At 39.1% G+C, this 16,393-nt stretch overlaps 1 protein-coding gene across 1 annotated transcript in view; it reads left to right on the forward strand.

Moving 5' to 3' along the window:
* Window positions 1-16,393, forward strand: part of DYM (dymeclin) — a 613,994-nt gene that overhangs the window by 491,107 nt on the left and 106,494 nt on the right. Inside the window, 1 exon segment of the mRNA XM_043964852.1 lies at window positions 5,176-5,358. Within this exon segment, the coding sequence (XP_043820787.1) occupies window positions 5,176-5,358 (183 nt within the window).

Below are 16,393 nucleotides of genomic sequence, written 5' to 3' on the forward strand. Positions count from 1 at the left end.
AATTTATAATTCATATTTTTTTTAATTCCTCACTTCCTCTTTCCCTTTCTTCCCCACCTCCCAGGTGTTCTTTTAACCAACAAATTTATTGGCTATTAAAACATTAAAATAGGGGCAGTTAGGTGGTGCCGTGGATAAAGCACTGGCCCTGGATTCAGGAGTACCTGAGTTCAAATTCAGCCTCAGCCACTTGACACTTACTAGCAGTGTGACTCTGGGCAAGTCATTTAATCCCCATTGCCCCGCAAAAAAAAAAAGAAGAAGAAGAAGAAGTTTTAAAAAAAACCCATTAAAATAGTTTTAAACATATTTGGAAGGTTTTTCCTCAATAGATCAGCAGTGCTTTTTAAAAATGAAATTTGGTAAGAAATTCTTCTACAGTAACTGTCTAGTGTGTGTAAGAGACAACAAAACAAAATCAGAGCCAAAGTCAAATTAAAAATAAAGATGTTTGGGGCAGCTAGATGGCACAGTGGTTAAAGCACCAGCCCTGGATTCAGGAGTACCTGAGTTCAAATCCGGCCTCAGACACTTGACACTTACTAGCTGTGTGACTGTGGGCAAGTCACTTAACCCCCATTGCCTAAAAAATAAAGAAATAAAGAAATAAGAAAGAAAGAAAGAAAGATGTTTGATAAATATGCCTGTTGAGCCAGCAGCCAGATCCCATTATAGTAGTAGTAATAGTAGTAGTAGTAGTAGTTGTTGTTGTTGTTATTGTTGTTTTAAAAAGGCTAATTGTTGTGACTTGTTCAATATGATAATTACTTGTTCTTTTTAACATTATAAATTATTCTAGTCTTCTCAATTCAATGCATCTAAAATAAAACTATCTTTGCCCAAAAATCCACTCCTCCCTGCTTCCTAATTGTTCCATATCTATCGAAACCACCGGTGTCCTCGAAGATACCCAAGTTCATGTCCTTGACTCTTCAGACTCCTTTATATCCCATGTCCATATAGCAGTAGTTGATTTGTCTCCATAGCATCTCTTACATATCTCTCTCTCAATTTACAAGCCACTACCCTTGTTCATGCCTTCTCACCTCTTACCAGGACTTTTGTAATATTCTTCTAATTGGTCTCTAGTCCTCTTTTTTTTTGGAGGGGGGGGCAGGGCAATGAAGGTTAAGTGACTTGCCCAGGGTCACACAGCTAGTAAGTGTCAAGTGTCTCAGGCCGAATTTGAACTCAGCTCTTCCTGAATCCTGGGCCACCTAGCTGCCCCTGGTCTCTCCTTCCTTAATATGTCTGATATATGACTTACAATTTTTCTCTCCTCCCTAACTCGTGCCTTCACACTAAGGGACTTCAACACACACACACACACACACACACACACACACACACACACACACACACACATATAGACTCTCCTTCAAACACCCTAACTACTCAGTTCTTTAACCTGCTTACTTCCTATGATATATACTCCTCTACCCACTTCAGCCACACACAGAAATGGTCCTACTCTTAATCTTGCCATCACCTCCACAAATGTACCACGTCCATGTTCAAGAATTCTAAAATCCCTTTATCTGACCATAATCTAGCTATTTTTTACCTCTCCCTCTACTTTCCCTAACAAAACTCTACTCTGTCCATACCATGATCTCTAATCCCTGGATTCCCTCAGTTCTCTCCCAAGCCATCTTCCCTGCACTAGCCACTCTCCTCTTAACCTATCAGTAAACCAATTCAACTACACTGTCTTCCTCTCTTGAATCCCTAGCCCTTATCATTTGTCTGATCAGCCTTGGACCACTCCAACCATTAGCCATCTTTGCTTCAACACAAATGCTGCTGAATGAAAATGGAGCAAATCACACAACCATTCTGACTGGAGATCCACTACAAATTTATGTTACACAGCCTCAACTGAGCCCTCACTGCTCCTGGACAGTCCTTCTCTATCTGTGTTATCAACTCACTATCCTACTCTCCACAGTAGCCACTTTTTCACCCCTTCTCAAGCCTTGTCATCCCTCCTCTCATAACTGCCCCCCCTCCCACCTTCTCAGCTGAATACCTTGTTTCATAATTACAGAAAAAACTGAAGCCATTCAACATGAACTTCCTCTTCTCCCCTCTTCTTCATCTCCTATCGTATACCTTCTGCCTTGATCTCTTCATATCTCTCTCAATGAGGTAGCCCTACTAACTTTATTCTTTACCAAAGCTAACCCTTCTACCTAGTCAGGTGATCCCATTCCTTCCCCTCTCCTTCAACAGATTGCCCCTTCTGTCATTCCCACTTTATCACTTATTTTCAGTCTGTCCCTGTCTACTTTCTTATTCCCTACAAATGTGCCCATATCTCCCCAATCCTGAAAAAACCCTCACTTGATCCTTCCATCACAACTATCCATTATCTATATCTTTTATGCCATTTGTGGCTAAGCTATAGCCACAGTGCAATAGGAACCTCCAGTTTCTCTCTCACTGTCTTCTTTTAAATTTGCATTTCTTTGATCAATAGTGATCTAGAGCATTTTTTCATATGATTATAAATAGCTTCGATTTCTTTGTCTGAAAACTGCCTGTTTATATCCTTTGACCATTTCTCAGTTGGACAATGACTTGTATTTTTATAAATTTGACTCAGTTCTCTATATCTCTTTATCAGAGATATTTGTTTCAAAAATTCTTTCCCAGTTTTCTGCTTCCCTTATAATCTTGGTAACATTAGTTTTTTTTGTGCAAAAGCTTTTTAATTTTATGTAATCAAAATGATCTATTTTACATTTTGTTTTATTCTCTGTATTGTCTTTGGTCCTAAATTCTTCCTCTGCCCATAAATCTGACAGATAAACAATTCCATACTCTCTTAATTTGCTTATGGTATCATCCTTTATGTGTAAACCATGTACCCATTTTGATCTTATTTTAGTTTACAGTGTGAGATGTTGGTCTATACCTATTTTCTGCCATACTGTTTTCTAGTTTTCCCAGCAGTTTTTGTCAAATAATGCTCACTCTCTTTTTAACCCTTTACAATCCAGCTTCCAATGTTATCATGCCGCCAATAACTGCTCTCTTCAAAGTTACCAATGATCTCTTATTTACCAAATCCAATGGTCCTTTCTCAGTCTCCATTATCCTTAACATCTCTACAGCCTTTAACATTCTTGATCATCCTCTTAACCTTAATACTCTCTTCTCTCTAGGTTTTCCAGACAACACTCTCTTCTGGTTCTCCTCCTACCTATCTGATCTCCTTTGATGGCTCTTCCTTCGGATCATGTCCTCCAATCATACTAATCCCTCAGGATTCTGTCCTGGCCCTCTTCCCTTCTCCCTCTATACTGCTTTACTTGGTGCTCTCATCAACTATCATGAATTTAATTACTATTTCTATGTATGATGATGGTTCTCAGATTTGCATACTCTGCTCCACTCTTTCTACTGACCTCTAATCTTATACCTCCAACTACCTTTCAGATATCTGGAACTAGATATCTAGTGAACATCTTAAACTCAACTTTTCCAGGATGGAACTTATTATCTTTTCATAAAACCCCTGCCCCTTCTGTATTACTATAGAGACCAATCCCATCCTTCCAGTCCCTCAGGCTCACAGCCTAGAAGTCATCCTCAGCTCCTCACTATCTCTCACCACTATCCTCTCCACATCCCCCCCACACACATACACATCCAAGCTGTTGCTAAGGTCTGTCGATTTCACCTTTGCAACATCTCTCAAATATGCCCCCTTTTCTCTTCTGACACTGCTGCCATTCTGGTATAGACCTCATCACTGCATGCCTAGATTATTGCAGTAGCCTACTAGTGGGTCTGCCTGCCTCAAGTCTCCCCCCCACTCCAGTCCATCCTTCATTCAGCCACTAAAGTGACTTTCCTAAAGCTCTAGACCAATCGTCACTCCCTACTCATTAAAATCCAGCGGTTCCCTATTACCTTCAGGATCAAATACAAAATACTCTGCTTGGCATTCAAAGCCCTTCATAACCTAGCCCCCTCCTATCTTTCTGGTCTTCTTACATTCTGTTCCTTACCGCATGTTCTTGATCCAGTGACATTAGCCTTCAGGCTGTTGCACAAACAAGACCCTCCGTCTCTCATCTCGGGCCATTTTCTCTGGTTGTCTACATGCCTACTACAGTGCTCTCCCTCTACATCTCTACCTTCTGGCTTCCTTTAAGTCCCAAATAAAATCCCACCTTCCACAGGAAGTCCTTCTCAAGCCCTCTTAATTCTAGTGCCTTCTCTCTTTTAAATATTTCTTATTTACCCTCTATATAGCCTGCTTGTATATATTTGTTTTCTTCTTGTCCCCTGATTAGATTGTGAACTCCTCTTTCTATATCCCCAGTGCTTAGCGCAGTGCCTGGCATATATTAGGTGCTTAATAAATATTGTTTGCCTGCTTGATGTACTTTCTATTATAATAATGTTGTATTTGTCCTTACATGAGGTAGATTTGATTAACTTAATGGAGGATGGGGAGGGAGTGAATTTATAATTGTTTCATGTGAAAATGCCTTTCTTTATATTACTCATCAAAGAGTATTCATTTCTTCTGCATGTAAGACACTTAACTCCTTCAGAATAAAACAAAGCATTCCTCTAGGAGGCATAAGACTTGGGTCTTAGTCTGAGGACTCTGCCACTACCTAGTTGTATAGCTTTCTCTTTGTTTGTTTTTTAGGGTTTTTTTGCAGGCAATGGGGGTTAAATGACTTGCCCAGGGTCACACAGCTAGTAAGTGTCAAGTGTCTGAGGTCGGATTTGAACTCAGGTACTCCTGAATCCAGGGCTGGTGCTTTAACCACTGCGCCATCTAGCTGCCCCTATAACTTTCAACAAGTCACTTAACCTCTCTGGGATTCAGTTTCCCAGTGCACAAAACAAGGGAAAACTAGATGATTTGTATGTTTCCTTACAACTCTGTGATTTTTTAAAAAAGTTTTAGTGGTATCCTTAATCATTTGCACTCTAAGTTTAGCAGTGAAACAAATCTTATTTTTTAACCCAAACTGACAACCTATTAATGAAATTTATTGAAAAAAAAGGACTTGTGATCACTAAACTCTTCTCTTAAATGATCTTCCTAGTGCTGCTACATATAAAAAGATTGTTCTCATTCTTTCTGACTTCTTTTTATTTTAAAGACCACTTAACTTAACCTATACTATTTTCCTTTTGTTTTCAAAGGCACAGGACCTGAATGTGATTGAGGAAGTGATTCGAATGATGTTAGAGATCATCAATTCCTGCCTGACAAATTCTCTTCACCACAACCCAAACCTGGTGTATGCATTGCTTTACAAACGGGACCTCTTTGAACAATTTCGAACTCACCCTTCATTTCAGGATATAATGCAAAACATAGACCTGGTGAGTATGAACAGAGCTTGCAGTCATTTACAAGAAGTTATTTTTTAAAGTGGAGACATGTTCAGACTACAGAGAAGGTTTGGGTTAGCAAACCTTGATCAGAACTATAGCAATGACATTCCATCCCCTCTTTTCAATACTAGGAAAACAAGAATGCTTTCATTTTCACCACAGTAGTATTTTACCCTTTATTTCTGAAAGTCTTTTCTTATACCACTGTAGCCCAATCAGGTAGAATCATGGTTTCCAGACCTTTTTTTTCTGCCTAGGAGTCTTGGCATCTGTCCCATCTGTCTCTTACAAATTAGCCCCTATTGGGTTTTTTTTCATCTTTTTTCTTTTTCCTATATATAAATTTCTTATTCTTCTACCCCATCCAACTTTTCTCCAGCATGCAAATTACTGTTTACCTTACTGTGCTCCATTGCTCCTCTTCCTTGCAGCGTCTTCTGATGTTGCTTATCTCCATATAAACTGCAGAAGAGTCTCTAATTCATGCTTGGAAAGCATTGAGTTAGATAATACAGAACTGTAATAAAGGCTATAGATAGCATATATTTTCCCCCAAAGGCTTCTATTAGATTTATCACCACTGTACCTAGGGACTTGTGAACTAAATTTGTTTTATACTTGATAGTAGTAGGTGAATCTTTTTACTATTAGTTCATTAGGCATTAAACCAGGCCCTTGACCTGTAATAGTAAGAAAAGTGTGTGGTTACCAAACAGCAGATTTAATAAAAGTAAATAACAAATGAAATGAACCATAAAGAAAGAAATGGATTAAACATGTAACAGCTTTACAACAAAGACATTCATTGTCTACCAAAATCCCTGAAATATAAATTGATATTTTACCTAAAGGCATTGCTATGCTAAGAGTATTCTTTGGGTTTAAAAGGCATTTGATGCCCAGGGAACATTTTCCCAGCTTTTAGAGACCTGGTTGTTGTTGTTTTTTTGGTGTTTTTTGTTTGTTTTTGTTTTGTTTTATTTTTTGGCAGGACATTGAGGGTTTAGTGACTTGCCCAGGGTCACACAGATAGTAAATGTCAAGTGTCTGAGGTCAGATTTGAACTCAGGTCCTCCTGACTCCAGGGCCAGTGCTCTATCCACTGTGTCACCTAGCTGCCCCCGAGGTCTGTTTTTAATAGTATTTCTCCCACCTCATGTTTAGGTGGGTGTCTGATTTATTTTGCTGCTTTTCCTCATGGAAATGATCCTAGGACTTTTTAAGGGACTTGGTACCTTATGGATTGAAGAAGTTAACATAATGTGCAGAACTGTGAAGTGGGATAAGTGCTAAGCTGTATATATATTTTGGCCAAGGTAGCCTGTTCTTCCTCTGCACCATAAAGTACTGTTATTTACCTTGACTTGTCAAGAATCTTAAATACTCTTATCTTTTGGACGATGTCCTGTGCTGCTAAGAGTCAGTGCAGGAACCATGCTGCTGATCCTTCACTTTCATGTGTCCCATTTTCACATTTCCATATTAAAGGATGTCAAGATCCTGATATGAAACCCAGTAAGGAAGCCCAAAAGAAAGGTCAGACTTTTATTGGCTCTTTCCATGAGAAGCTTTTCTCTCCAAACTGCATCAACATAAGAAAAGTTGTATCTATCATTTTAAGAAATGGCATGGTTGGGACAGCTCAAGAATAGATTTTTTTCTCTCTCAACCAGCCAAAGAGAAAGAAAAAAGGGAGTTATTTTCCCTTCCACAAATACTTTATTCAGATTTCCCATCAGTATTTCTTAAAAACCAAAAACTAGATTATATTTGTTTACTTTCTTTCCAGAATTCATATCCAAACACTTACTTGTGCCAACTCCTTGGACTTTATCTTATGTTTCCAAAATACATTATAATTCCTCTGTCAGGGGCAGCTAGGTGGCACAATGGATAAAGCACTAGCCCTAGATTCAGAAGGACCTGAGTTCAAATGCGGCCTCAGACATTTGACACTAGCTGTGTGGCCCTGGTCAAGTCACTTAACCCTCATTTCCCTGCAAAAAAAAAGAAAGAAAGAAGAGAAAAGAAAAGAAAATAATCCCTCTGTCAATAGTGAATTCTTTAATCTATACTAAAGTTTAAGATCCTAGATACACTGAATGTATATAATTTTTCCCACTTAGTTGTATAGGATTAACTACTGGCAAAATGCTAACCCGTCTTATGTAGTTTATAACATTTGATATAACAAAAGAATTATCTTTAAAAAAAAATAATTACCTTTTAAGTGAAGCATTCTGATCTTAGATCATAAATTTAACTCTATCATGAATATATTTATCAGATGAATGATCTCTTAATTCCACCCACACTTTTCCACTTATTGAAGTAAAAAGTAATTCCTACTGCTCACATTAATGAAGTCTCTTAGTTTAAAATTAGTCTTTAACTATTCATTCTATTTCTAATGCTTGGATAAATCTAAGTAGATAAGTACATCATCTTGAATACTTTTATCAATTGAATGATCTCTTAATTTCACCAGCATTTTGCTCTTTATTAAAGTAGCAAGTGAATCATACAGCTCACGTTGCCCTCTTTATTTGTAAGGGTAGGGTAAGGGAACATGCATTTGCTAAGCACAGCTACTATGTGTCAAGCACTGTGCTAAATGCTTTATCCATATTATCTCATTGGAACCTCACAACAACTCTGTGACATAGATGCTATCATTCTCCCCATTTTACAGTCAAGGTAACTGAGGCAGACAGAGATTAAATGACTTTTCCAGGATCACAGAAGCTAGTAAGTGTCTGAGGCTAGATGTTAACTCAGGTCTTCCCAACTTTAGGCCAGGCTCTCTATCCACTGTGCCACCTAGCTACTGCCTCATAAGGACAAACCTTGTGATTTTATTGGCCTTCTGGTGAGACGCTTGTCTATCACTGAAGATCGGCATGCTCTTTGCAACTTAGAGACTTTATCTATAATTATCTAAAGGATTAAATGACTTGCCCAGGTTTACAAAGCCAATATGTGTCAGAGGCCATACATGAACCCCAGGTCTCCTGGCTCTGGGATCAGTTCTCTGTCCACTGTGCCAGGCTTCTTTTCTTGATTTCTAAATTAGTCATTAAACATTCATTCTGTTTCAGCTGCTTTGAAAAATATATATGTTGGGGCAGCTAGATGGCGCAGTGGATAGAGCACCGGCCCTGGAGTCAGGAGTACCTGAGTTCAAATCCGGCCTCAGACACTTAACGCTTACTAGCTGTGTGACCCTGGGCAAGTCACTTAACCCCAATTTCCTCACTAAAAAAAAAACACAACAACAAAAACAACAAAAAAAGAAAAATATATATGTTGATGAGTCCAAACCAAATTATATACATGTATATTGGCTATAATCAGTCAAGATGAACATATACATAACAAATTAATATTTTGCTCAAGAAAGTGAAATCCAATGTAATAGAGCAGATACTATATACTTTTTTTATGCTCTTGTACTTGTTCAAATAAGTCTTGGGTTATAAATTGACATCTTATTCTAGACTTTAACATTAATGATGTATTTGCCACAGAAAATTATTTCCTGCGTAGTGCATAAAACTAGCTATGGTTTTTACAATGTTATATGCAATTTTCCTGAATAAAAACTGTTTCATAATTAATGTTTTCTTTCTTTGGAAAAGCAAACTAAAATTAAAATTCCAAATCTTTGCTATCAACTAAACTTATTTTTTTCTGAGGCAACTGGTGGTGCGGTGGATGGAGAGCTGAGCCTAGAGTTTAGAAGACCTGAGTTCAAATTGAACTTACTAGCTATATAACTGCCTTAGTTTCCTCATCTTTAAAAGCTACTTCCCAGAGTTGTTGTAAGAATAAAATGTGATCATATTATAAGGCACTTTGTAAACCTCAAAGTGCTATATAAATGCTTGTTGTTGTTATTGTTGCTTCACTTTTATGCCTAAGTAACTAACTGAACCAAAAAAATGTTGTTATATACCCCCCTCTTTGTCCTCTTAATCAGATCTGTCCTGTGTATATGTTGTTAATTTATTTGGGATAAACTTCTTAAGGCCACCTGCCTTATTCGGCAAAAATAAAGCAGAACTTGGTATACAAAAATATTTAAATGTTTCATAAGAGGATAAGACTGGACTTAGAATTTTGAGTCATGTGTATAATTCTATCTTGACCTTTATAAACCAAAAAATGTCATGCAGTTGATGAATGGTATTTGGGCAGTATAGGACTGGAGAAGGGCAAATGTTCTGATTTCCAAAAAGCAAAAGAGAACAGAATCTACTAGTGAACTGAACTTGACTGCAGTTACTGGGAATATCATAGAATGATCATTAAAGAGATGGTTATTGAAAGCCTAGAAAAGGAAGAATTGATCACAAAGAGTCAGAATGGCTTCGTGAAGAACAGATCATGGGAAACTAACCTGATCTCATTTTTTAAGTTCTATTAAATAAGTATATTATAAGAATGCTATAGATGGAGTCTACCTAGAATTTAGTAAAGCAGTTGGTAAAGAAAGTCCATTCCATTCTTGGATAAAAGATAGAGATAGTTTGGCTAGAAAATAATAGAGTTAGAGCTAGCCTTGAATGGCCTGACTAAAAGAAAAGTCCTAAATAGTTCAGCATCACCACAGCAGGAGGTCTCCACTGGAGTTCTTCAGAGATCTGTTCTTGACCCCATTTTTATGATGTACACACATAGAAAGGAAGGAAGGAAGGAAGGAAGGAAGGAAGGAAGAAAGAAAGAAAGAAAGAAAGAAAGAAAGAAAGAAAGAAAGAAAGAAAGAAAGAAAGAAAGAAAGAAAGAAAGAAAGAAAGAAAGAAAGAAAGAAAGAAAGAAAGAAAGAAAGAAAGAACTTATTAAGTGCTTACTGTGCTTATCTAAAGTATAGATTACACAAAGCTAAGAAGGATAACCAACACACTGGATGATGCAGTCAGGATCCAAAGACTTCACAGGCTAAAACAAAGGGTTGGATAAGATCAAATTCAACAGAGTTAAATATAAGATCCTATAGTTAAGTTGCAAAATATCAGCTTTACAAGTATAAAATGGGAAGGCATGGTTAGCTAACAGCTTGTCTAAAAAAAAGATCAGTGGGTTTTAGTGGACTTCACGCATAATAGGAGTTAGCAGTATGATGTGGGAGCCAAAAATACTAAATGCACTCTTGGGCTGCATTTAGAGACAGAGCTTTGAAGAACAAGATGATAGTCCCTCTGAACTTTGCCCTGGTTGACCACATCTAGAATATTTTGTTCAGTTCTAGGAGCCACAGTTTTAGGAAGAACATTGATAAGCTGAAGAATCTTTAGGAGAAGGCATCCTAGATGGTGAAGGGCCTTAAGTCTGTGTCGTAGGAGGATCAGGTGGAGGAACTGAGAATGTTTTGAGTGGAGGATGGGAAAGACAAGACACATGGTAGCTATCTCCACATATGGCTAGCACATGCAAGGGAAATATTTGTCCCCAGAGGATAAAATCAGTGAATGGAAGTTGCAAATAGACAGATTTAGTCTTGTAGTCAAGAAACCTTCCTAACAATTAGAGCTTTTCAGAAGCAAAATGAGCTACCTCAGGAAGTAGTAGATTCCTCCTCACTGGAGGTCATGGTACAGAAGCTACATGAGTACTTGTCAGCTCTGTTATAATGAGGATACCGTTAGGGTATGATTTGGGCTAGATGGTCACTGAGGTCCTTTCCAGTTCTCTAAGGCTGGGTATGTAACACCATTGAGGCTTCTTTTCAAATATATAATCACCTCTATCCCTCTGCTGCTATTTGGGGGGGGGGGCAATGTGGGTTAAGTGACTTGCCCAGGGTCACACAGCTAGTGTCGAGTGTCTGAGGCTGGATTTGAACTCAGGTCCTCCTGAATCCAGGGCTGGTGCTTTATCCGTTGTGCCACCTAGCTGCCCAAATTTGTTATTTTTTAAAGTGACATCAAGAAATCACATCCAAGGATCACAAAATGTAAATGAATGGTCATAAATCTTTAAGTAGATAATAGCCTTTGTTGTTTCATGAGAATCCAGTATTAATTTCATGCTTCTGTGGAAAGAAGGAATACCTCAAGACAAAAATATAAGGAATCCTTACTCCCTTCTAGGCAGAGAAGTCCCAAATATTTCCTCATGGTAGTGAAGAATCATTGTTGACGAACCATCAGTAGCCTTGGCATTGCTGTAATTGGGCTAAATTCAAGGTTGATTCGATTCATTTGCTTTGGCCATCCATAACCATAAAGTAGGAGGAAGTAGTTGCTCTCTCTGATATCAGCTTCAAAAGTTAAATGTAATCCACTACTGTAGTGACCAGAACTGCCCACAATGTTACAAGTACAGATGTATCATCTTTTTAGATAATGTTTTCTGATACTTTTCTTGTTTGTATTCAATATTTTGTTGCCTGTTTTAGCCATAGTAGCATATTAGGCCAACAAATTAATAATGCCTCCCACATCCTTTCCCTGTGGCCTGAGCTCCTCATTCATTCAATCCTGTTATTCAACAAACACTTTACTCAGTATTGAAAGTGGTCTTTTAGGTACAAGAGAGGCACAAATTTGAGATAAGATGGGATTCCTGTCCATATGGAGATGTCTAGATGTTGTTGTTTGTGAATGACATCATGATTGTTGCATCAAATTATACAGTAATAAAGAAGAGATCCCAAACTAGTTTGGTCTGGCCATTGACATAGATAAAAACAAGTGGATGAAGAATGTCTAGGGCCAAGATCATGAAATGCATTTAGATGAACAGTCTCCAGAACTTGCCCATCAGATATGTATTACATAGCTGAGAGAGTATAAATGGGCAAAGTCCAGAATTAAACAGGAGGACGAAAGCAGGCCAGATTGCCTTTCAGAAATTAACCCCAAATGTTTCCCCAAAAGAAAGCCTTATCTTCCCAATATCAGTATTCAATGTGTACTATTCTATGTCTGTGAAATAAAGAACACAACAGTATTCAAAGAATTGAAAATAGGTACAACATAGGAAGGCAGTGGAGAGGCACATGGTTGGTATGAACTGGGAGAAATATAAAATAAATGAAAATTTTAAAGAAAAAGAGGAATAAAAAATGTCATCAAAGAAATGTACATTAGAAAAAATTTTTAAACCATAACTGCTTAGATGATAAGTGCAAGAAATAATAGGTAGGGGGCAGCTAGGTGGTGCAGTGGATAGAGCACCAGCCCTGGAGTGAGGAGGACCTGAGTTCAAATCCGGCCTCAGACACTTAACACTTACTAGCTGTGTGACCCTGGACAAGTCACTTAACCCCAATTGCCTCACCAAAAAAAAAGAAAGAAAGAAATAATAGGTAGGCAGCCTGAGTGATTCCTTTAAGTGTCCAGAGAAAACAAGGAAGGCCTCTAGCATGTTTAAGTGGAACATGGCAGGAGCAAATTGGGCAGACATGACCTGCATTGTGTAGGCCTCCATCACCATGGATCATCACCTTGAAGAGCCACAGGCACAGTGTGGCTATGCAGTCCAATACAGGAGCCGCATCTCCTGAGTGACTTCTAACCAGTAACTGCCACATCCTGTGTTGTATCTATCCCATGAGGAGTAGCTGGAGTGTCCTCTCCAGGGCGCTGGCCTGGGCAGATCAATATGGAAAACAAGCTGTTGCCCATGCAGCAGGTTTTCCCTCTCTGCGACATTGGTGGATCCAAAGGAGAGGCAGAGCCAATACAGTTTGGCACCAGTGCCGCCGCAGGAGTTGCCAGAGGGATGTGATGTCCAACATCCAACTCCCTAAGGGACTCCGACTCCGGATTTTTCCTCGGGGTTAACTCCCAAAGCCTTTCCCATATATGGGTATCGCCGCAAGGCAGCAGGGAGTTAAAATCAGGGTTTCCTTCCCCTAAGCGGGTTGCCTGCCAAGGCTAACGAGCCCCACCTGCCCGAAGTGACTGGTTTTAAGGCGCCAGTGACTCGCCTTCGACCCTTCCCCTGTTAGTGGAAACAGTTACGCCATGAGAAGGCCAGGAGTTGGGCTTCGGTTGTCAGAGGCTATTTGAGACAAACTCTATTGGAGCATTGGAAGAAAGAATCAGATCCATAAGCTAGAAAGGACTGAGAAATAAACACTGTTCACTGTAAAATACATGATATGGCAAGCTCACCAGACTGTTAACAAAACAAGGTACTGTGTGAAGTCCAAAAAGAAAAGTTATTAACCTGGAAGGGGGGAAAGGAAGGTGGTGGTAGGAGAGAAGTTTGTGGAGGGTCTTAAACATGAAGGATCTGTGCTGGCTTGCATTCTTTTTTTTGGGGGGGGGGGCAGGGCAACGAGGGTTAAGTGACTTGCCCAGGGTCACTCAGCTAGTAAGTGTCAAGTGTCTGTAAGTGTCTGAGGCCAGATTTGAACTCAGGTACTCCTGACTCCAGGGCCAGTGCTTTATCCACTGCACCACCTAGCTGCCCCCTCTGGTTTGCATTCTTATCAGTGATTTCTATAAAGGCACCAAAGTGATATATAGAAAACAAATAGAAAGTATTAAGCTGAAGTAGTTTGAGAGGGAGGGCTCAAGCAGCTGAAGAAATCAAGAAAGGTCTTACATAGAAGGTGGTGCTTGAGGTAGTGCTGACTTTGACAGAAATTGGGAAGTTAGAAAGAGGTGTGAGTTAGGGAGAAATCTGAATTCTTTTTTGGAAATGCCAAGTTTGAGATTCCTAAAGGACAACCAGTTGAAAATATACAATAGGTAGTTGGTGATGTGGACCTGGAGTTCTTAGGATATCTATTTAAGAAATCTTAGAGAGGGAAGAAGAGAATTTGGAACACAAAATTTGGGAAAAAAAAAATGTTAAAATTGTTTTTACATGTAATTGGGGGGAAATATAATAGAAAAAAGAGGAACAAAGAGTATGGAACTAAAAGTAAATAAAATGAATTCTGGGGGCAGCTAGGTGGCACAGTGGATAGAGCACCGGCGCTGGAGTCAGGAGGACCTGAGTTCAAATCCGGCCTCAGACACTTAACAATTACTAGCTGTGTGACCCTGGGCAAGTCACTCAACCCCCAATTGCCTCACCAAAAAAAAAAAAAAGTGAATGCTAAAAATTGAAAAAAGAAGGCTTAATTCAGAATAATGTATAGCGGACTAAGACTATAATTCACTTTTTGTTGAGCCCCATATCTAACTAGATGCTTAATTAAATTTTTAATGCTAGGTGGAAGAAACCTGGCTTAAGTTAAGAGTGTGCAATCTAGTGTGGCAAGGGATTGTTTTGTTTTGTTTATCTCAACTTCAGCATGAGCCAACAGTCAGTATGGCTGCCCATAACTAATGCAGTCTCGGGCTGTTCATAGTGATATACTGTTCCAAACTACTGAGATACTAGTCCCAATGTGCTCTGCACTGTACAGAACACATTTCAACAAACATTTATTAAATACCACCCCCCTGTCTTTAATGACTGCTCACTCCTCAAGCCCCCACATTGCTTCTCAGTAGATGTCTTTAGCTGCTATTGAAGGACCTGATTATTTATATATATATATATATATATATATATATATATATATATATATATATATATATATATATATATATATATATATATATATATATATATATATATATATATATATATATATATATATATATATATATATATATATATCCTGGAGAGAAGAGTTAAGGACCACATGATGACTGTCTGAGTATGCAAATGGCTGTAATATGGAAAAGGAATGAGACTTGTTGAGCTCGACTCCAGAGGACAAAACTAGACCCAGTGAATGAAAGTTGCAGAGACAAATCTAGGCTTGACTTCAGGAAAATCTTGTAACAATTAGCGATCAAAAGTAGAACAGGCTATATACCTCAGGAGGTGGTGGGGTCCCCCACAGTGGAGGTCTTCAGTCAAAAGCTGGACTGCCGCTGGGCTGCGTATTGTTCTAGTGGTGGATTCTTGTTTATGTACAAGTTATCCTGGGTGACTGATAAGGTCCCTTCTGACTACTGAGATTTTGTGATTCTAAGAAGCCATCCACTAGGAGCCCTCCCACTTAATGCCTTCAGATCCTATCTTCTGTCTCTGAGGCAGAGGTCACCCTTCTTACAAGATCAGCATCAGCACTTCTTTGGTCCTCAATCCTATCCTCTTCGGATCTTCCAGATTCTCTTCTCAATACTCAGGCCCTGGCAATATGAATTCTTATACTGTCATTCAGATGAAACTGCTCACTCAAACCCTATTGAATCCAGGGCTGGTGCTTTATCCACTGTGCCACCTGGATTCAGGAGGACCTGAGTTCAAATCCAGCCTCAAACACTTGACACTTACTAGCAGTGTGACCCCCAATGTCCCGCCAAAAAAACAAAAAACAGGGGGCAGCTAGATGGCGCAGTGGATAAAGCACCGGCCCTGGATTCAGGAGTACCTGAGTTCAAATCCGGCCTCAGACACTTGACACTTACTAGCTGTGTGACCCTGGGCAAGTCACTTAACCCTCATTGCCCAACAAAAACAAAAACAAAAACAAAAACAAAAACAAAAACAAAAAACAAACAAACAAAAAAGTAACAGCAGTCTCCAGCCTGAGACTGTAAAGGCCTTTTCTTAGACCTCATTTTCCTTGATCTCTGAAACCTTTACTGTGTCGAGCATCCCTTCCTCCGAGACATCCTCCTCTCTTGTCTTCTGTAGCATTTCTCACCGCTCCTCAGTCACCTTCCTGGGACTCTCTTCTCCTTCCTCTTTATATCTGCTTTTTTGGAGGTCTCATCTGCTTCTGTAGGGTTAGGTATCATCTCTATCCAAGTATTTCCAAAATTTCTATATCTAGGTATAATCACTCCTAAATTCAAGTTCCATATTGTTAACTCCCTGCTGGATTTCTCTTCCTGGATACCCCACAAGTACCTTAAACACAAAAAATCCAAAGCAGAACTAATTTTTCTCCCCCCCTCCACCCCAAAACCTCTCCCTTCTCCAGATTCCTATTTCTGTCGAGGGTAGCAATGTCTTCCCATTTACTCAAGCTTGTAAACCCGGAGTCGTATTTTACCCTTTCCTT

Source organism: Dromiciops gliroides, chromosome 1 (assembly GCF_019393635.1).
Source record: "Dromiciops gliroides isolate mDroGli1 chromosome 1, mDroGli1.pri, whole genome shotgun sequence".
Taxonomy (NCBI): domain Eukaryota; kingdom Metazoa; phylum Chordata; class Mammalia; order Microbiotheria; family Microbiotheriidae; genus Dromiciops; species Dromiciops gliroides.